Below are 22250 nucleotides of genomic sequence, written 5' to 3'. Positions count from 1 at the left end.
AGGCTTTCCCTAAAGCTTTGTTTTCTGTTTCAGGTGTCACCTGTAGTCACACTCTACAAGGCAAGGCAGTGTAATAAGCTCTCTCAATCACATCCCTCCTTTGGCTAGTCTATATTTATTTGCATGTGAGAGAAACCTCCTGTCTGCTGGATTGCTCCACAGGTGCCTGTAACAGCCGGGGCTGGGCCTGGCCAGAGGACGGGAGCACAGGACAGGCCTCTCACCTTGCTGGCTGGTCCCCAGCTCCTTAGCCATCACCTCCCAGGGAGGAAACTGCACTATTGCAGACAAACTCAGGCATGCAGATCTGGACGTGAGGGTCCCAGGCAGTGGCCTAACCATTGTCCCAATGTCTACTCCTCATTGATTGAACTGATGATATCCTAGTAGGACCAGGGTTGCAACAAGCATGGTGGGTTAACCTGCTAATGATGAGTCTATAACAGAATGCCAGTTTAAGTTCAGCTCCTCTGCTTCCAGTCCAGCTTCCTGTGAGTGTGCCTGGGAAGGCAATGGATGATAGCTCAAGTGCACGGATCCCTAAGGAGGATGGAATGAATAACTGGCTTCTGGTTCTAGACTTGGGACTGGCCCAGCTCACGGCTTTTGCAGCCATTTGGGGAGAGACCTAGCAGGTGGAAGTTCTTCTCTTTCTCTCAAGCTCTGCCTTTTAAATGCACACACACACACACACACACACACACACACACACACACACACACACCTTTAAGAGTTCCCTGTAAGAGACAGATAGTGGCATACTGAAATACTCTCATCTTCTCATCTTAGTGTTTGGGGTCAAGTCCAGACCATTGCACCTGCCAGTCAGCTTCCTTCTAATGCCGCACCCTTGAAGGGGGGAGCACATGACTCAAGCACTTGGTCATCACCACCCACTTGGGAGACGCAGGTGCAGCTCCAGGCCCACCCAGCCCTGCTGTGAAAGGCTTCGGAGGAAGGATGAGCCCCTGAACGGAAGGGCTTTCTTTGTTTATCTCCCCGTCTCTCTACCTTCCCAAGTAAATAAATAAACACAATGTTTTTCAGTGTCCCAGTGAAGAAAAAGTTCATGACTAAACCTTCCCATGTTGTCCCAGCTAACAGATTCTTAGCTCAGGGTATAAACAGGTGGAACATACTGAGCATCAAGTGGATCAGCAAGCAGTTCTTAAATCTCTTTAAAGTTCTTTTATAAGTTCATTTGAAAGGTAGGGCGAGAGAGAGAGAAAGAGAAAATAATCCACAGTCTTCCACCTACTGGAACCTACTGGTTCACTTACTCGAGCCCACAAGAGCCAGGGCTGCGTGAGGCTGAAGCCAGACGCCAGGTACATGAGGCCGGGACGTAGGCACTCTCACTGAGTAAGGCTACTCCCAAGCAGTGCTTTAACCACTGGGCAGCAGCCGCCCGTCAGCACGTTTTAACTGAGAATGTAGGATCTGCCTTGGTGTTTTGTGATCATGAATGTGGAGCCAAAACAAGGCCGGAGAGCAGGAAGGATGCACAAGTCACCTGTTGCCTCGTCAGTGGAACGCCACGTGGAGTCAGGATATCACGATGCTTGGTGGGCTTGCTGTGTGCCCCTCCCCTTTTAATCAATAAACCCAGAAAGAATGGGCCCTGCAGGGGGAGGGGGCACACGCCGGCATCCATGTTAGCCCACACAGACTGTGCCTAAGGGCCCAGCTGGACCTGCTCTGAGCCAGCCCCCTGGCGGATGCCTTCCTGGGTGCCAATCCCATGGAGTCCTCTTGCCCCGAGTCCAAGCCCCGACCCCTCACCTTCCAACCCCGGAACTGGTGGGCAGAGTCTGCGAGCTAACCTCTCCATTCCGGGCCCTGATCCTTCCCGCAGCCCCCTGCCCCGTCCAACATCCCTGCCCACACCCACCACCTTTCACCTCGTCTCGCCTGTCATCTCAGCTCAGGCTCTGCGTGTTGGGAGTGGTCAGAAAGAGAAAGGGGGGTATTTCCTGTGACTTGGTCTCACAGGAATAGACCCAATTTTATAAAAAGCAGCAAGCAGGAGTGGCATTTGTTCACCTAGTAGTTACTGTAATTATAGACAGCCGGGTGTCCTGGCCAGCCGTATTGGGTGTCAGGAACACTGTGTCAGACAGGACGTCGCATTTCCCACTTCCTCTGCTAATGTCCCGTGCGTGCCCTCATCCGCATTTTAAAATTACAACCTGATGGCTACCCAGAAAGTTTTCCCATTACCCAGTGGCGGCCTGACTTCGAATTTCCAAAGCCGTATCATCCCCACAGACCAGCTACATCCTGCCTGCCTCTGCCAGCTTCCCTGGAAATATCGGATAGAATGTCCCCCCTCCCCACCTCTTTTGTCCCAGGGAAAAGATAGACATATAAGAGTTTCCACTAAAAGATAGAAGGCAAAAGCCAAAATTTTGTTCTGGCCAAGTATGGCACTTCCCTACCCGTGTCCCCTCTGACGCCGCAGCGGTCGTGAGTGGGCTGTGAACCTGCTGCTACAGGGTTGGGAGGCTGTGAGCCTGGCAAGTCAGCAGTGTCCTCTCCTACAGAGCCTAAAACTGGGATTTTGAAGAAAAAAAAAAAAAGAGAGAGAGAGAAAAAAGCCAAGCTGGCATCACAGGATTCCAGCACCCGTAAATTGATTTATAACTCTGTCCTTGGCTCCAGACCTCAATGGACTTCTGAGAGCATCCCGAGGGAGGGGCCCCTCCAAGCAGCCACTTCCACCCCTGCTCCCACAAGCCCATGCCAGACAGCAAGTGGACTGACTTTTTAAAATTAATACTATTCTAATTATGTAAGGGGGCGTTGTAGCAAAATACGGGTTTATGTACTGACCTTAGAAAATCAAAGCCTGACGAGGCAGCCCTGGGATGACATCTTCCACGCGAACCTGAATCCACAAGAGATGTAAGGGGGTCACGCCCAGGCAGGGCAGGGGTCGAAAGCTGACCGGCCTTCTCCCGGACCTGCACTCCGGGCCCAGCAGGCTTGCGGGTCTGCTGCCATGGCAACGTGTCTGAAAGGAACACACGGCCCTTAGCACTTGCTCAGTATCTGGCTTCTGGGTTTCCTCTAACTCTTCCTTCTCTGCCACTCTCCCTTCCCCAGCAATCAGCATATCCTGCCATTTATTACTTCAAAATCACAGCGAGCTGTCACCATCGGGAACTCCGGGAGGGTCGGCACCGTGGCACAGCCGATAAAGCTGCTATCTATGGCGCCCACAGCCTATACAGGGTCAGTGTGACTCGCAGCCTATGATGTGGGAAAGCAGTGAAAGGAGGCTTAAGTTCTGGGGCCCCTGCACCCACGTGGAAGACTCCAAGAAGCTCCTGACTTGGGATGGACCCAGTTCTGGCCATTGTGGCTATTTGGAGAGTGAACCAGCAGGTGGAAGATCAACCTCTCTCTTTGTAACACTGCTTTTTTTTCCCCCCTGTAACTCTGCTTTTAAAGTAAATATATTTTAAAAATACGTGACTAGAGGTGAACTTAGATTGTAACATTCAGTTCCAAAAAAACTTGAATAAATTTAACTTATTTGTAATGTAATTGGGCTATTGTGTAGGCTATGCGAAATTACATATATAATCTATTTAAAGGGCAGAAGAAGAGGTCCCATCTCCTGGTTCATTTCCTAAATGCTCACTGCAGCCAGGACCAGAAGCCCAGAGCTCAATCCAGGAGGGGTGGAAAAGACCCAGACTCCTAAACCCCCAACCCACTCAGGAGCATGAGGCAGGACTCAAACCCGGCACGGCACCCTCTCTCAGGCCCCCAGGACAGGATTCAGGAATACCAAGTGATGCCATAACCACTATGCCCAAAGCCTGCTCCTGAAGTAACATTTTTGGCATATAACTAAATAAAATCTGTCACTAAAATGAATGGGCCCATCTCTTTCTATTCTTAAATGTACATTCCAGAAACATTAAAATGACTTGTGTCTCATATTCTCTATCATACGGTACCACGTCACTAACTTGGGTTTGTCTTCACCTTCGGGCTTTGCTGCCATCACACCGACTTTCTCAAACCCTTCGCCATCAATCAGACCCTCACACCACTCCCCTGGAGGCTTCTAGCCCTGCTCTGAGCTGCTGCCCTGAGGAGTTTATCTGTCCAGGACTCCGCCTTTTTTTTTTTTTTTTTTTTATGAAACAGCCTGCTGAGAGGCTCCCACCCGCTGTCAACCTCTGCCTATTCAGCTGTTCCTAACAGCTTCCAGGCCCTGTCTGCCAATCTCCCCGCAACCCAGTCCCTAGCAAGGCAGCCTCTCACAGCCAGACAAAAAGGCAGCACAGGCCGAGCCGGAATTTGAAAGGTTCCAAAGATGACTCAGTGAAAGCACTCAGCAGTGCCTTCCACCTGCCCTGAGAGCTCACACAACACCGCAGCCAGCTCCACGGCCATCCACAGCCGCGCCCGCACCAGCTCGGCTATATATATTTTAACATCAGTGGAAAGAACAAGAGTGAGAAAAGAAACTGCTACATTTGCCTTTCAGAAAAACCCCGACCCACAAAATGTAACCAGAAAAAACTTTAGAGTGACAGTGCTCTTTGTTCACTTACTCCTTAGGTCTAAGGATCCAAAAGCTACATGCGTTTTTGCCACCCAAAAAATTGCACCGCGGCGCACTGGGAGAGCACCCCTCCACGACACACGTGGGAAGAACACGCGTCACTCCCTCCCGTCGCCCCAGCTGCAGGCTGGCAGGCTCAATCGCTGTTTCCCTACACAAGCGTGAGTCTCGGCGGGGCTGCCCAGAACGCCCTGCCTGCCGCGGCCGCCTCACTTCAGGAACGTTTCCTCAACGCAGCTTGAGGACTCGGCCCCAGGGCGCGGCTTTTGGCGTCCGACGCCGACGACTTAGCGCGGGGAGTTTCATGGGCTGAGGGAGACACCTGACAGGGCTTTGGGTGGGGCACGAACGAGCGCGCCTGGGCGGCGACCGCGACGCCGAGCCCGGCCCGCAGCCAGCCGACCCGGTCCCAGCTATGCCGGCGCCACTTCCCGGGCCTTCCTCCCCTGGCAATGAAAACACCACCATGTGGTCTGCAGCCCGCGCGTCACGCGCCGTCCCCCAATGGCAGGCCGCGACCCGCGGGGAAGGGTCCGCCCCCAGGCGTCGCGGATTGGCCAGAGGGGCGGTACCTGCCCCATCCGCATGGGCTCGGGGCCAATGGCGGCAGGCGGTAGGGGCCCCGCCCTATAAGCGGCTCGCTTCCGGGAGCGGGGCAGAGTGGGCGGTGCGAGGGGCGGGGCTGGGGCAGGACGGAACCTGGGCGGGGCTGGGGCGGGGCCGGGAAAGGCTAGGGGCTGGGTCTAGCCAGGCTGGGGGAGGGGCCAGGGCGGAGCTGAGGGTCCGGGCCCGGCTGGAGCTGCGGTGGAGGCGGGGCCGGACGGGGGCGGGGCGGGGCTGGCGCGGGCTGGGGGCGGGGCCTGGTCGGATCTGGGCGTGGCGAGGGCGCGGCTGGCCGCCCGGCCCGGGGGAGCCGGCGCGGGCTGGCTGCTGAGGTGGCTATCGCCGGCTCCGAGCGGCGGCTTCCCGGGTCGACCGCCCGATGGAGGCCGAGGCCACCGACGCCCCTCCCGGCGGGGCCGAGGCGGCGCTCAGCTGCTTCTCTTTCAACCAGGACTGCACGTAAGCCGCGGCTCCGGCCCCTGGCAGGGTGGAGGGAGACCGAGTGTCGCGACCGAGGAGGAGGGGTGTCGCCCGGACGGCCACTTGTGGCGTGAGGGGCGCGGGCCTGCGTCCTGGAGGGGCCTAGGCCGGATGACCGTGGTCGGGGTGGTCACCCCTTCCCCCAGCCCCCGTCGCGGGCCGTGGAAGGGACGGGAGTTTGCAGACGCAGGGGGTCTGAGAGAGACGGGGAGACTCCGGAATAGGGGTAAGGGGCTGGGGGACAGCAGCGACCCCCGTGGGGCGGGGAGCGGCCAGAGGGGCCGGGGCCGGAACAAAGGCGAGGGAGGGGGACGGAGAACTGGCTTGTTGACTCCTGACGGGCCCAGGAAGACGGGAGTCCGGGAGCAACTTTCCCATTTGTCCTTGAGCATCTCAACGTGGCATCTGGGCAGGGCCTCGGCCGCGGCGCAGCCTATCCCTGCCCCAGCCGGCTGCCCGGGATGGGGGGCCACCCTCCACGGCTCGCGCCCCACCTGGAACCCCCTTCTGCCTTCTTCCCCGGGGGAGCAGGAGCCCCCCTCCCCAACACACACACACACACACACACACACACACACACACACACACACACACACACACACACACACACTCTGTGCTTTGGAGAGCATTTTTGCATGTTTCACTTCGGATGTTGTTGTTTGCACTTGGTAGGAGGAGGGGTGGGGGGAAAAAAAAAACACCACCAGAATTGCTGAATTGGGTTTCAGACATTTGTGGGGTTGTGTTTCTGGAAGCGAGCCCAGGGGAATCTCTCTGGAAGGTGCACCCCGGCCCTGAGCCCCACTTCCTGCCCTCCCAGGGTCTGCTCTTGCTCCTATTCTAACCCCAGGTTGCGCCCTGGCTGCCAGGGGCTTCGCGGGGCAGACATTGACCATGCAGTGATGTGCGAAGACCTTGGGGTAGTACCCTAAGCGGCCCGGGCTGTCCTTGGCGTCGTGTTTTTGTTTATAGTCTGCACAGAGCACCGTGCCTTTGTTTGGGTGGCGGTGGGGGTGGAATAAAGTGCTGGAGGCGCTTCACAGCTTGGTGATGGCTTGTCACTCACCCAGCCTTTTCTTGACCACAGTCCACATAGAAGTACATGTTACAACATGACCTGAAATCTACCTGCATGCACTGTCACAACATACTGTCTCCGGAGCCATCTGGCATGTCTGTCTTTTTTCTCCCAAAGCTCCCTGTGACCCATGGAATTATTTGTAGGATCCACTCCTGGGCTGAGACGCACGCGATGTTGTAGAGAAATTCTGTTGTTTGGTCAGACATATTTTGCAAGAGGGGACTGCTGTTGAAATGCCTGAGTGATGTTTTCCTGCCCAACTGAACATTGCCTCAGGAAAGGGGTTGGAGGGTTGGGAAGCAGTGACGTTCTAGAAGCTGCTTTGTGACAGGATTAGATTTGGGGAGCAAGATGATGTTCATTTTTGTTTTTTGAAATAATCCAAAGTCAACCCCAGCTTTCTACAGCGGTGATGTTATTTGCAAGTCTCGGGGGTTTTGAAAGCTTAGTCCCGTTGTTCTGCACTGCCAGTCCTGTGTTCTTGGGCGCAGGCCTGCTGGGCACTTTGTCTTGCCTATAAATAACAGCTCTGGCCACAGTCAGTTGCTTTGAGCAACAGAGGATGTGACATTGGATTTTAAAATAATTCAGGCCCCTTTTATTGAACATATTTAGGTGTGTGGGTGGGTCTTTTTCTATATATGTGGGCTGAGTTTGGGATCTGGTGTTTCTGGGGCAGGTTAGTAACGATAACTAACCTTTACCAGTTTCTTGTACCTATTCTTGGAGCTTGGCACTGTACTAGATGTCTTAGTCACATTTTGAGATTTGATTTACTAAAACATATTTGTCCTAAACCTCATTTCCATGAGCGATGATGAGAGTCTTGTTGCTATGGAAAGCTTTCTATCATGGCTGGCACTGTGTGGTATGGCAGACTAAGCTTCCACCTTTGGCGCCGGCATCCTATGTGGGTGCTGACTTGAGTCCCAGCTGTTCCACTTCTGATCCAGCTCCCTGCTAATATGCTTGAGAAAGCAGTGGAGAATGGCTCAAGTCCCCCAGCCCCTGTACCTTCATGGGAGACCTGGGGAAAGCTCCTGGCTCCTGGATTTAGATTGGCTTAGCTCCAGCTATTGTGGCGTTTGGGGAGTGAACCAGCAGATGCAAGGTCTTTCTTTTTTCATTTCTCCTTCTCTCTGTAACTCTGCCTTTCAAATAAAGATACAAATAATATCTTTTTTTTTTTTAAGTAAGTCTTGGACCCAGCGTGATGGCTCAATTCAATAACTCTCCCCTTGCAAGCACCAGGATCCCATATGGATGCTGGCTCGTGTTCTTGTTGCTCTGCTTCCCTTCCAGATCCCTGCCAGTGGCCTGGGAAAGCAGTGGAAGACGGCCCAAAGCCTTGGGACCCTGCACCCACATGGGAGAGTGGGAAGAAACTCCTGGCTCCTGGCTTTGGGTCAGCTCAGCTCCGGCTGTTGCCACCATTTGAGGACTGAAACAGTGAATGGAAGATATTTTTCTGTCTTGCCTTCTTTCTGGAAATCTGTGTTTCCAATAAAATAAATAAATCATAAGAGAAAGCCTTATGAGTAAAGCAAAGACTAGGTTTGTATTTCTGGGTTCAGTCTTTTTGTGGCCGTTGACTGATCCTTGAAAACTGTGCTGGTTACTAGGCTCCTTCCTCATGGAAACATGTCTTCGTTCCAGAGACAGAGCTTGGTTTGCTGTTACTTAAACCCACTGAGTCTGTCGGTTCGTGTTAGCAGACAGTAATTACAATATTTTGCCATGCTTGTAAGATCCGCCAGCCTCAGTGTGCAGCTGCTTGCTGTCTGTGTTCATGTGGCGAGGCGAAGCACTGTGAGTTCCGCAGTCTGAAGCCAGGGCTGCCGGCTGCCTTTCCAGGGGCCAGCGGATGGAAGAGCTCTCTGGCTCTCCCTGTCTCACCGTAGCCCTGACTCTCCAGTAAATAACTCCTCTCTCTCTCTCTATATATATATACTGCAGCTCCGACAGCAAACCTCAGTTCCAAGTGCAGTGTTGCCATGTGCAAATGTCAGACACATTGAAGGAGTTATTCAGCAGGTTGGGGAGCCTGCAGCCAGCCGTGTCTGTCCCTGCATTCCAGGCAAGAACAAATGTCTGGGCGGGAAGGAATTCTGGGGAAAAAAATGTGACTGGCTCTCTCTCTCGCTCTCAATCTCTCTCTCTCTCTCCAGGCTTGCTGTAGGTAGTTGCTTATTTTAGTATGTGGCTCCCTGTGCAACATGAATCTCTGTATGCATTGGCTTTATGCTTATTCATCCATTTTCATTCATTTAAAAGGCTGAGCGATAGAGCAGAGACAGATGTCTCTCTTCCGCCAGTTCACTCCCCCAGTTCCTGCAACAGCCGGAGCTGGGCTTCCCCAAGCCAAAAGCAAGCCAGGACCTCAGTTCCCTCCTAGTTGTGCCCATGGGTGGCAGGGACACATGTACCTGAGCTGCCATCTGCTGTCTCCCAGGGCACGCCTTCGCAGGAAGCTGGATCACAAGCCAAGTGAGGGGGCTTCGAGCCAGGCACTGCAGAATGGGATGTGGGCATTTCAATCAGCAGCTTAACCCACTGTGCCACAATGCTGGTCCATAAAGAAGTGAAGGTCCATTTCAGCTCTGACAGCCCCCTTTCCTGGGAAGCACCAAGGATCACACTGCTTCTGACTATGCTGTAGATCGGGTTGTGCTCATGTGGAGGGATTCAAGGCAAGTGGGAAAGAGCTGGCTATAATTGCCAGCAATGGGCAGAACTGCCTCATTTGCTTTAGTTATGAGGCCAAGGAAACCTGGATTCATGGCCTGCCTTTGCCCATTGGTTGAAAAGCAAAACATAGGGCTGACATGTTGACTCAACTGGCAAATCCTACAGCTGCAAGTGCCAGGATCCCATATGGGCGCTGGTTCATATTCCACTTCCCAACCAGCTCCCTGCTTGTTGCCTGGGAAAGCAGTGGAGGATGGCCCAAAGCCTTGGGACCCTGCACCTGCGTGGGAGACCTGGAAGAGGCTGCTGGCTTCAGATCGCCTCAGCTCCCACTGTTGTAGCCACTTGGGGAGAGAATCAATGGATATAAGATCTTTCTCTTTGTCTCTCCTCCTCTGTATATCTGACTTTATAATAAAAATAAATCTTAAAAAAATTAAAAGTAAAACATTAAGAAAGCCAGGCTTTTTCCCAAGGTTCCGTTTCCCCTGATAAGTTTGTCGTGATAACTGCTTTGTGAAACACAGTGCAGAGTTCTCAACCCAGGCCGCATGGCGCAGAGCACTTGAACTTGACAAAAACCCTCATAAACTCCCCAACAGAGTTGAATGTCCATCCATAGGTGAGAGCTACTGGTTTAATGATCTGATTTTCATGGAACGTGATGAGAGAAAGGACCTGTTCAGCGTTGCTTGTGTTGACATATGAGGCATATTTATTTCTTTAAGAAAAAAAAAAAATCAAAGAAAAACAGGCCTCTGGGTAAAGTGTGTCTCAAGAAACAAATAGACCTCCCGCTTGAGTTGGAGGCAGAGCTGTGTGAATACGCTGAGGCTCCCACTTTCCCTGTCTGCCCAGCTGGGGAGACAACCTCTCTGGTAGGTGTGACACTTTCTTTAATGGCAGAAGCCATGTGGATTCACATCTTCTAATCATTTCCCTTCTTTTTCCAAATCACCTTTTCCCTTTTCTTGCACCTGCTTGCCTGGCCAGGCCTGCTGCTGCGGCAGCTGAGGCGTCCCCCCAGACCTCAACCCTGGACCTTGGAGGCTGGCGTGGGAGGGCAGCATCAGCCGTCATGCCCTGCTCTCATTGTCGCCCGCAGGTCCCTCGCGATTGGAACCAAAGCCGGCTATAAGCTGTTTTCTCTGAGTTCCGTAGAGCAACTAGACCAAGTCCACGGCAGCAGTAAGTTGTGTGTGTGTGTGAAACTCAGGGACACGTCCTCCCTCTGGCCTTTTGTTTCCCCCTGTATTTACATAAAACAGTTCTTTTACTTGCCATTCTACTGGCACGGTGGAGAGAGTATATATTGATTCAGTTGCAAAGTATTTTCTTTGTTTTCATAAAGCAACTGTTTTGTTTACACAGCCTGTATCAAAGATGTTGAAGCACTTTGTTAAATAGTAGAAATAATTCAGGGGAAGGCACGTGATTGGTTAAGCTGCTTGTTGCAATGATCGCATGCCATCTAGCAGTTGCCTGTGTCTGAGCCCTGTCTGCTCCCAGTGCCAGCTTCCTGCTAACACATATCCTGAGAGGCGACAGGTGCGAGCTCAGCACACTGGCCCTCGCTGCCCACATGGGAGACCTGGGTGAGGCTCCTTTCCCAGGGTTGGGCAGTAAACCAGCAGAGGAGGACTCTGCTAGACTCTTTCTCAAATAAGAAAATAAAAAGGGAGCTTAGAAATTGGGTCTCTTATTTTCTCAGGGTAATAGCTTAAACCATCATCATAGTGAAGAATATGTAACCTTGGGGTTTTCTGGAAAGAATGAGGTTTGATAAATGATATTTTGACTTCTAAACTCTGTACAGTGTCCTTTTTCCTATGCCATTTTCCTGTTTTACTGTGTGTGTGTTCCACACCGTTCCCTATGGGACTCACCCAAGCCCAGGAAGGGCTGGCATATGAGAAGAATGGCACTGTAGGGACTCGGGGATGTCCCAGGTCACCTTTCTTCTGGCTGCAGAAGAGCTCTCCTGGTTTTCAACAGGACAAGGATCTGTCCGGAGAGGGCCAGAGTGCACGCGGCAGTCCGGCTCTACAGTGTCACTACCCACTCCAGGTGGCACCCCACCAACAGCACAGGAATTCTGAGGGGTTCCTAATTGAGTCTTCACTCCCCTGTTGCTCAGTGGTGTGACTAGAGTTAGTAATAGTGAATTGTATACTTCAGAATAGCTGGAAGAGAGCCAGCGTTGAGGTGCAGTGGGCTGAGCTGCTGCCTGTCATGCTAGGTCCCATCACTGGAGCACCAGTTCGAGTCCCAGCTGCTCCCTACTAGTGCACCTGGGAAAGCAGTGGAAGGTAGCCCAAGAACTTGGGCTCCTGCCATTCAAGTAGATGAAATTGTAGGCTCCTGGCTGTGATCTGGACAAGCTTTGGGCATTGTAACTATTTGGGGAGTGAACCAGTGGATGGAAAAAGCTTTCTGTCTCTCCCTCTGAAGTCTCACTCTCCCTTTCATTAAAACAGAAGTAGCTAAAAGAGGATTTTAGATGTTTTACCACAGCGGCTGATGGAAAATGCTAATTACCCTGAGTGATCATTACACAGTGTAAAGGAGCATCCCCTCGTACCTTGGAAGTTACTATGTCAACTAATGACAAAGTAAGCATTTGACTTATTGGTTAGGGTGCTGGTTAGGATGCCTGATTCCCAGATTGGCATGCCCGGGCTCCCGAGACCACTGTGTGCTGACGTGAGCATGAAAGGCAGTGGGCGCGGGTCAGGTAACTCTGGGTTGAGTCCATCTCCCAGTGCAAGCCGAGTGTCCGCTGCTGGCATGGGACAGAAAGGAGCTGAAACAAGCTCTCTTGCTCTCAACCTCTCAAATAAATGAGTAAACAAAGTTTTTAACAAGAAAAGAGACAGCAGTCTCCCACAGGGAAAGGGTGGGTTGAAATGAACCAGCCCTTCTAAGTATATTATAGGGTGCCAACCGTGGCACTTTGGAGAGAGGATTCCAACGTCAGAGGGGCCCTGGCAGTCCTGACACTACTTTGGTCATGCGCTGATGGGCGTTGTCGGAACGTATTTGGAAAGGACCGTGGCAGGGCGAGCTTGGAAGCCAGTGAAAGGTCCCTTGGTTGAGGGATCCTTGGAAATGCATGCATCCTAACACAGGGCAGCAGCTCAGGACCCAGAGAACATTTGCAAGCTGCCACAGCCGTGTGCTGCACGCTGCATCATGGGGTACACATCCTGATCTGCTGGGTCATCCATGTAACTCCCCTGCCGCTTCCCCGCAGATGAAATCCCGGACGTTTACATCGTGGAGCGCCTCTTCTCCAGCAGCCTGGTGGTGGTGGTCAGCCATGCCAAGCCGCGCCAGATGAACGTGTACCACTTCAAGAAAGGCACAGAGATCTGTAACTACAGCTATTCCAGCAACATCCTGTCCATACGGCTGAACCGGCAAGTAAGTGGGCGCAGTCCCTAGGCGAGCATCTTTCAGGATGAATGTCTTTAAAGCAAACATCGGCTCCTGAAGAGCCTGTGGTGTGCAGGCCCAGCAGTATGAGAGTAGAGTGGAGAGAGGCCAGTCTACCTGCTCAGCTTCGAGGTGTGTCTTCATGGTCCCTGTGCCTCCTCTGCCCCCTCCAGCCCTGGCCACTGACTGGCCGGGTGTGCTCTGGCCCCCTGGGTGCAGGCTGGGCACTGGGCACTGGGAGCCGGAGGCAGAGGTGCTGACTGAGGAAGCCGGGATGCCTCCAGGAAGTGCTGCTGAGACTGCAGTCTGGGCCTCCCCAGGGGTTCTGCAGCCAGGCAGGGGTCCATGGCTGCCAAACCCCATGCTGTCCTCATGGGCCAGCTCCTCAGACACGTGTCCTTTCTGCATTTCTCAGCTGGCTGTTGAGGATTGTTTTCTTGAAATATTTTCTTTGTGAAGGAAGAATGGTTCTGGTCTCAAATAAATGTGTAATGCATTCTTAGAATGCAAGAAATTTTCAAAAAGTTAATGAAACATGTGCATTACAAAAAAACTATATGTGGATTTCAAAAGTTTTTTTTTTTCAATGCCAAAATAACTTGTAAGTTAACTTTCCCCTGCAATTTTAAAACTTATTTAAGAAGCAGAGATCTCCTGTCCACTGATTCAGTCCACAAATGCCTGCAGAAGCTGAGGCTCTGGCAGCCAAAGCCAGGAGCCCGGATCTCAAGCCAAGTCTTCAATATGGAAAAATTTGAGCCACCCCCCCCCCCACTGTCTTCTAGAATGTGTGTTAGCAGAGAACCAGGGCCAAGAGCGGAGCTGGGACCAGAATCTGGGCACTCCAGTGTGGGATGCATCCATCTCTCCTCTGGGAACTATCTGAAACACCTTTAATCCTGATTATAGATTTATAAAAAGATAGATTTATTTATTTATTATCTGAGAGGTCAGGTGACAAAGACAGGGAGAGATGGAGAGAGATCTTCCATGTGCTGATTCACTCCCCAGATGGTCACAATAACAGGGGCTGAGCCAGGCCACAGCCACTAGCCAGGGACTACCTCTGGGCCTTCCATCATGGACGAAAGGAGCCCATCATCCACTGCCTTCCCAGGCACACTGTCAGGGAGCTGGATTGAAAGTGGAGCAGCTGGTGTTTGAACCAGCTCTCCTAGATGGGGTGCTAGCCTTGCAAATGGCAGGTTAAACTGCTGTGCCGCAACACCAGCCCCTACTCCAATGAAGTCCAGTTGAGTGCTAGCGGATTTCTTCATGAATTGTCAGACTTTCTATCCTGGTGAAAGCAGGTACTATATCAGTTTTGTACCATATACAAGGTAAATACCCTGTGTGGTAGCAGGATGCACATAAATACCAGGTTCCTGCTATGAGATAAGCATAGAGATCCTTATTGAGTGTGTGGGTCTATCTGTCCAACTAAGAATTCTCAGGAGGTGGTGGCTGTTAGATTCCTTGGGGACATCTTTCTGGATATCTAAACCATAAAAGTGCTGACTATTTATTTATTAATTTTTTTACCAAATGGGACCGTGTGCTTCTGAGGAGAAGGCCTCTGTATCCTAGAGAGATTGGCTGTTATCACTGAGCATCCACTGGAGACTAGAAAGCCATGTGGGAGAAGAAGAGCCTGGGACAGGCAGGAACAGCAAGAAAGGGAGATATGGTTCCTATGACCAGGGAAGAAGAGGCTGATGGCAAAGGTCCAGGGGAGGTTTGTGGATGGGATTCCTGTGCCACGTGCTTTCTCCAAGGGCTTGGGGCTGGAAGGGGTCCAGACTTTTTCAGATTTGGGAACATTTGTAGAGATTTACCAATTGAACATCCCCATAATCCAAATGCTCTGAGTTGGAAATGTCTTGAGTACTGGCACTCAAATTTTGGAGCATGTCAGAGCGCTTTGGACTGTTGGCCCAGGGTGCAAAGCTAAAGACTTAGTGATGGAAAGCCAGAGCTGTGCAGGGGGAAGGCTCATGAACACTGCGAGCGAGGTGGCCTGTCTGGCAGGAAGAAACAGCAGGGAGATGACAGGCACTGGCTTAGATGGGAAACGGAGTTTGCTCCATCAGCATCGGAAATTCTGTCTTAAGGATGAAAGGAAGTCCAAAAGGTCTAGCAGAGAGAGAGGAGAAATCTCAATTTCTATAGAAAGTGACTTGTAAGATCTTTTATGTTAAGCGTCTCTGCAGGCAGGTAAGGCTAAGTGTATATGTGCCTGTACATAAACAGTTCATCGTAGGCGTCACCAAAGCTGTCTCCTTTAGAATCAAGTTAAGACACATGTGGAGGAGCAGTGACTGAGATCTGGCGGGGCCTCTTGAGGACTGATGTGTCTGTGTGATTACAGAGGCTGCTCGTCTGCCTGGAAGAGTCCATTTATATCCACAACATTAAAGATATGAAGCTGTTGAAGACACTCCTTGATATTCCTGCAAACCCAACAGGTGAGCTCCAAGCAGCAGAACCCCGGGCCCCAGGTCTCACAGCCGGGTGCTGCTTTTACAAGCCGGGTTTCCAGCCAAGTGGAAGAGATGAAGCAGGGTTTATGCATGAGAAGTCTCCTAGCAGGCAGCTGGAAGCCGTTACAGTGGAGGCACAGTCAGATCATGCTAGGCAGTGCCCCCTGACAGAGGGCCAGACAGCCTTCACCGAGAGAAACAACCTTCACCAGGGACCCGGCTCTTCCAGTGTGTTGAGGGATGCAGGGTAGACGGGGGACATACCAGGCCCTGGTATGGGAAGCTCTTTACTCCTCATTCTTTTGTGTGGTTGTTAGGGATGGAGTAAGTGTGATAATTAGAAGCAAGTCTTGACTTGGTATGTCTGGATGGCTGAGAGAAGATGACCTGAACCACAGCATGCCTTCTGCTGCACTACAAGCAGATTTCCTCCTTGGACTCCGCCCAATTCTGGCTGACCGTTTAGCACTGAGGGTTAGGCTGCCTCTTGCAATGCCTGCCTACCACACCTGAGTTCCAGTTCAGGTCCCGGCTGCTCCATGTGCAGTCTATCTTGCTTTTACTGAATGTCTCAAGTGCTTGACCATGCCCATCTGTGGGTCCCACATGGAGCTCTGAGCTAACCCAGCCCTGATGATGGTGGGCATTTGGGGAGTGAACCAGCAGATAGATTCTGCCCCATCCCTCTCTCTGTGACTGTTGCTCTGCCTTTCACACAGATGAACTTGAGCCTTTTAAAAATAGACTTTAAAAGACTAGAAAGAATTTAGATTTCTTAGATTGGAAGCTGATATCATTTTTATCACTTTATTGAGCTAGAAGTAAAGGAGAAAGAATTTCTTCATCATTTGATGCAGTGAGGAGTCATCACACCAAAGTAATTTGTTATTCAAGGGTGAAGAACATACATCGTGTTCTATTTTAGAATCATTAAAACATTTTTAAATTTTTATTTATTTGTTTTCCATATTTATGCAGCAAAGAGAGAGAGACACAGATGCCTGGGGCTAGGCACTCAGTTCAAGTCTCCAGGAGGGTGGCAGGGACGCGAGTGTGCAAGCCTTCACCTGCTCTGTGCCAGGGCGTGCAGCAGCTGGGAGCTGCAGAGTAGGCTGGGCCAGGACTCACCCGGGCACTCTGACACAGGATGCACACCTCCTAAGCAGGGTCTTAACCAGTGTGTCCATGTCTCCACTTTTTTGGTTAAAACACAATCTTATTTATTCAAGAGGCAGAAAAGAGCTCTTATTTTTTGGGTCACTGCCCACATAACCACGGTGGTCAGGGCTGGTAGAGCTGTAGTCCAGGTCTCGTACATGCCTGAGTCTCCCAGTCCTCACTGCTGCCTCCTGGGCAGCAAGCTGGAGTCAGCCCAGGCCTTTGAGGTGGGGTGTAGGCACCCTCACTGCTAAGCGACGCCTGCTCTTTAATTTGGAATCATTAGATGACTGGTTGTGTTTACCACCGTGTCTTAATGATTTCACTTTTACTGTGTTTGAAGATCCTTGCAGCCACACCCAAGTGGCCTAGACTTTTGGAGCTTTGGTTTTCTTGCCCGTAAAATGGGTTAGTAACACACAGCTCAGAGGATCAGCTGAGAATTCAGCAAGGCAATGTTTGTGGAGAGGCCCAGCGCCAGCCCTGCCATGCAGCAGAGTCCCTGTGCTTTGTTCCTCCTCTGGCTTCTGTAGATGGCCCCTTGCCATCAAGTCCAGGGTTTCCAAGTGTCAGCCACTGGGGCCAATGAGGTAATCGCATTGGCGTGTAGCACGCAAACTGGCAGTGGAGGAGCTGTGGGTGGCGAGCTTCTGCTTTAGGAGTGAGAGGCCCAAATCATCTGGACGGGCATTTACTGCAGATGTTCTCTGTGTGGTACCACTGGGCACAGAGACAGCAAACATGCACCAGTGATCCCAGACCCAGCCAGCTCTGGTTTCCTGAGACGCTGGCTCAGAAATTGTTCAAGACAGGTGCTCCGGCAGTCTTTGGTCGGGTTTGTGACCTGTGTTTACCTGTGGGGCGCAGGTGATCAGAGAGAAGATGTACCCTTGCGTTAGGAGGACCTGAGTCTGCACAGAACTCACCAGAGGCACGAGCCTGAGCAGGCCTGGGTGGAGATGAGAGGGAAGCCTGGCCCACAGTGGGTGCCATCAGCGCCCCCCACCAGCAGAGGCTGGTGTTAGCCCTGCTGTCTGCTTCCTCCAGGACACCTGTCACACGCTTGGCCTAGTCCCCCTTCTCTGGGATACAGACTGCTCCCCTGTCACAAATGCAGTGTGTTTTCAGCTCAAAGAACCTACTGGTCATCTCACTTTTTTCAACTTAACCAGGGAGAAAATAAGGTCTGGATGCCTGGTGCTGTTCGTGTTTCATGTCAGAACAAGCCAGGGGAAGCCCTGTACCAGCCCTGGGGAAACTCCTGCAGGCTCCTGCGGGAACGGGGCTGCTCTACCCACCTGTCTTCTCCAGTCTGGAAAGTTTTTTGCAGATAGCTGACCTTTCTATACCCTCAAGCTTACATTACCGCCAGCATTTCTGCTGCACTTTCTGCTGCAGGAGTGCCCAGGTGGTCATCCTTAGCCCACACGGTTGCTATGGGAGGTTCACTGAGGTCCTAGGGTGGGGTGGTCAGCCAGGCCCACTCACCAGCTGTCATGCCTCCCAGTCCAAGCTGCCCTTTGGTGACTTCAGAGGACTCTGAGCTGTCAAAGTCAAGTGCATATAAACTTCAGAGGCCTGAACTCATTTTTTCTCATTCTTTAGTTTCTGAGCAAAATCTATGTTACGTGAACTCTGGCTCTTGGTTTTACACATCTGTACTGGGCACGCAGGAAGACAGTCATTAGTGGAACTGCCGAATGTATTTCAACCTAGCACACTCCAAGGGAGTCAGGTCGTTGGAGTCCTGCCGTGGGCTGCCACTCTGTATCTGCGGCTGTGCGTTTCCTTCCCTGTGTGTGCTTGGGTCATGCCCATTCCTGTTGTGTCAGACATTGCAGGCTGTTTCCTGCGAAGAGGCTGGCCAGGCAGGTCTTCCAGTTGACTTCCCGCAGGCACAGTAGTCCAGGCCAGAAGCAGTCAAAGGGAGAGCTCTCTGTGAGAACCCTGCCAGCCGCAGAGCTCTCTCCCATCCAAGTACTAACCAGGCCCGACCCTGCTTAGCTTCCGAAAGCAGACAAGATCAGGTGCATTCTGGGTGGTATGGCCATAGACAAGCCACAGAACTTTCTATACAAAACACCAAGAAAGCATTCTCCACCTCACAGCAATAAAGGGTCACACGGCCATGGGGTTTCCCCCAGGGAAGCCTCTCACCGAGATCGGTGACACAGGTGGTGGCGGCCTCTTCCTTCTGAAGATGCACAGAGCACTTTCAGTACAGAGAAGATCCATCTCCTCTGAAAGCTGGATAAAGACAGGGGTAGAAATCTTCCATCTGCTGGTTGGCTCCCCAAATGATCATAGTCAGGAGCTGGGTCAGGCTGAAGCCAGGAGCCCGGAAGTTAATCTAGGTTTCCTGCAGAGGTGGCAGAGCCCCAACTACAGAGCCCCATCACATGCTGCTGCCCGGGGTGCACAACAGCAGGAAGCCGCAATCGAGAGAGGAGCCAGCATCGGAGCCCAGCTGGGGATACTGGTGTCCAGAGAAGCATCTTTATTTTACTTGAAACAGTTACAGAAAGAGAGAGAGAATGAGATCTTCCATCTGCTGGTTCATTCTCAAATGGCTGCAGTGCCAAAGTTAGGCTGGACTAAAGCTGGGATATAGGAATCTTCTGTGCTCCATGTGTGTGCAGGGCCCAAGGCCTTCGACCATCATCTGCTGCTTTCCCAGGTCATAGCAAGGAGCTAGATTGGAAATGGAGCATCCTGAACGTAAAATAGTGCCCATGTGGGATGTTGTCACCACAGGCAGAAGGTTAGCCTGATATACCACCATGTCCGCTTCCTGCCCACCCACCCCCAACTGCATCTTAATTGCTAGGCCAAATACCCACCCTTCCTTTCGTTTTTTGGAAATTGGAAAGCACATCTCTTGAGACATTTCCAACTTTGAGGGAAGTACATTTACAGGTCTCTATTTAGAAAAAAATCATGATTAACTTGCCTGAAGTTTGACATATAACACTAACAATATGAGAGTGTTATTGATACTGTTACACAAAACTGCCTTCTGATTCTGACATGTCATGTCATTGGTTCTTGTATGGATCATGTCATTTGTCAGGCTCTTCTTATCCAGTTGTAGAAAAATTACCAACAATGTCAGTGAAATTAGGGGATAGCACTGTGGCATGGTGTGTTAAGCTGCCACATGCATCACTGGGATCCCAAACAAATGCCAGTTCAAGTCCCAGCTGCTTTTCTTCTACTACCTGCCTGTTCAAAGCCTGAGGAATCAGCAGAAGATGGAGCAAGACATGGGCTCCTGCCATTCGTGGGGGAGATCAGGATGGAGTTCTTGGCTCTGGCCTGGCCCAGACGCAACCATGGTAGCCATTTAGGGGATGAAACAGTGGAGGGAAGCTATGTCTCTTCTACTCTGTGCAGAAGAAATTAGAGTAGGCAGTGACTTATGAAAACATAAATCAATTGTAAGACAAATCCAAAAGCCAAATCCAAACCTCATTCTGGGGCCAGCATTGTGCACAGTACATTAAGCTGCCACTTGGGCTGCTCATGTTCCATGTGTGAGTGCCTGGAATTGGGTCCTGCCTCTGCTTCCGGTCTAGCTCCTTGTTGAGGCACCTGCATACAGAAGTTCCTGCAACCCAAAGGAGACTGAAATGGAGTTCAGGCTTCTGACTTGAGCCTATCTGGTTAGCCCTGGATATTGAGGACTTTGTGAAGTAAACCGCAGGATGAAAGACCATTCTCTCTCGTGCTGTTTCTCTCCTCTGTCAATTTGCCTTTCAAATAAATCATAAAACTTTCTTTTAAAACCTTTATTCCTACCTAGAAAAAGCGTGACAAGAAAATCTGTCCAAATGTTGAGAGCAGTGAAATTCCTTTGTGTTTTCATATTGTGGATGCATTTTTCTTCTTTCTTTGTATTTTATAAGCTTTTCAGTTCTTCTGTATCATCACTCTTACATTGTCAAATGACATGAAAGAAGGGTGAGTTTTGTTACACAGTGGTGGGCCACAGTTTGGGATGCTGCATCTCATATATGAGTGCTTGGTTCAATCCGAGATGTACTGCAGCTTACCCAGCTTCCTGTTAACAAGTTTCCTGTGAGAAAGCAGATGGTAGTTCATGTACCTGACCCCTGCCATCCATGAGAGAGACTGGAATGGAGTTTGAAACTCATGGTTCCAGCTTGACCCAGCCCCGGTTGTTGTGAGCATTTGGGGAGTTACCCAGTAATGGAAGATTGCTCTGCCTTTCAAATGAGTAACATAAACATTAGTAGAAATAATGTCAAAGAAAATCTTCACTTCTGTCTTAAACAAGGTTTTTTGTGTACCTGTGAGAGAGACAGGATCTGGCAAGCCGGTCCTGAGCTCTTCTGCATGCCTGGCATATGTCATGAGACAGAAAGCAGTGGGACTATTTCCAGCAGTTCCACTTGTGATTCAGCTCCCTGCCAATGTGCCTGAAAAAGACAGCAGGGGATGCTCCAAGCGCTTGGGCTCCTGCACCCACACTGGAGACCCGAAAAAAGCGACTGGCTGCTGGCTTAGTCCTGGCCCAACCCCAGCCATTGTGGCCATTTGGGGAATGAACCAGCAGATAAAAGACATTTCTCTCTCACTCTCTTCTTCTCTGTAACTCTGTTTTTCAAATAAAATGATTTCTAAAAGATAGAAATGATAGCTGGAGTTTTGTGCGACTCACGTCATAGGAAATGGAAGGGACTCCAGCATCTCTAGGGGCCCTCAGGAAGTCTGCTCAGGGCAGCATGCAGGATCCCTTGACTGAATTCAATGGACTGGCCAAGGGACAAGTCTGGAGGCAAAACTGTCAAGTCAGTGTTGTGTGACAGAGTACCTGTGACTCAGCCAGTCATCCTTCTTGTTGTAATCTGGAATTATGTAACTCTACATGAGATGTTACGGAAGTTCGTCAGTTAAAATAATAACTTTTTCCCAGCTTTTCTTCCTTGCTGGGATATTTATATTTTAGCATGAAACTTTGAAAGTCAGTGGAAAAACCTATCAGCACCTCTGTCGGCAGCCTTCCTAGCTTGTCTGCCCAATATTTTCAGAGGGAGGAAGCAAGTAAATGAAGCCTTGCATCTGGAATGTCAATCTGGAAGGATTCTTCAATCACCACAGTCGCTCATTTCACAGATGGGAAACAGGCCTGAAAGAGCTACACACAGCCAAAGTTACACGGCACACTCAGACCCAGGTCTTGAACCCATGTCCTCAGCATGTCCCTTCAAGATAACTATTCTTTTTTTTTTTTAAGGATTTATGCATTTATTTATTTGAAACAGCAGAATGACAAAGAGGTAGGAGAGACATGGGGGAAGAGAGAGATCTTCATCTGCTATTTCACTTCCCAGTTGGTTGCTATGTTAGGACTGGCCCAAGATGAAGCCCAAAGCCCAGAACTCTATCCTTGTCTACCAGGTGGGTGACAGGGACCCAACTAGTTGGGCTGTCTAGGAGGGAGCCAGATCAGAATCTACAGCTGGGTCTTGAGCTGCACACTGATATAGTACACACGTATTGCATGGGGCAGCTTAACTCACTGTGCCACAATGCCAGCTCCTAAATATTCTTACAACACTGCCTATTTTTAAAAAATAGGTTATTGATATATAATTTGTATACCATTAAATTCACCCATATAAAGTATATAACTCAGTAGCTTTTAGTATATTCATAGAAACATAGATCCCAACTCATTTTATAATGTTCTCATTAGTTCCCAAAGGATATTCTGTACCTC

At 50.8% G+C, this 22250-nt stretch overlaps 1 protein-coding gene and 1 long non-coding RNA gene across 4 annotated transcripts in view; one reads left to right on the top strand and one right to left on the bottom strand.

The window, feature by feature from the left end:
• Positions 1-2038: 2038 nt before the first annotated feature.
• On the bottom strand, positions 2039-3049 carry LOC121162415. Its single transcript, XR_005884790.1, has 2 exons — positions 2833-3049; positions 2039-2552 (listed from the first exon to the last, which is right to left on the bottom strand). It is a non-coding gene; the product is annotated as an uncharacterized LOC121162415 (long non-coding RNA).
• A 2442-nt stretch (positions 3050-5491) lies between these two features.
• Positions 5492-22250, top strand: part of WIPI1 (WD repeat domain, phosphoinositide interacting 1) — a 31200-nt gene continuing 14441 nt past the window's right edge. Inside the window, exons 1-4 of one of the 3 annotated variants that reach the window (XM_040989561.1) lie at positions 5492-5644; positions 10540-10622; positions 12688-12857; positions 15238-15334. In XM_040989561.1, coding sequence (XP_040845495.1) covers positions 5565-5644; positions 10540-10622; positions 12688-12857; positions 15238-15334 — 430 coding nt within the window. In that variant the 5' untranslated portion in view covers positions 5492-5564. The remainder of the gene's footprint in view (positions 5645-10539; positions 10623-12687; positions 12858-15237; positions 15335-22250) is intronic. The other 2 variants (XM_040989562.1, XM_040989563.1) reach the window with 2 other exon arrangements.

The sequence above is a fragment of the Ochotona curzoniae genome, unplaced genomic scaffold (assembly GCF_017591425.1).
Source record: "Ochotona curzoniae isolate NIBS_2020 unplaced genomic scaffold, NIBS_Ocur_1.0 contig_523, whole genome shotgun sequence".
Classification (NCBI taxonomy): domain Eukaryota; kingdom Metazoa; phylum Chordata; class Mammalia; order Lagomorpha; family Ochotonidae; genus Ochotona; species Ochotona curzoniae.
The sequence above is the reverse complement of the archived record's forward strand: the minus strand, read 5'-3'. Positions and strand labels throughout refer to the sequence as shown.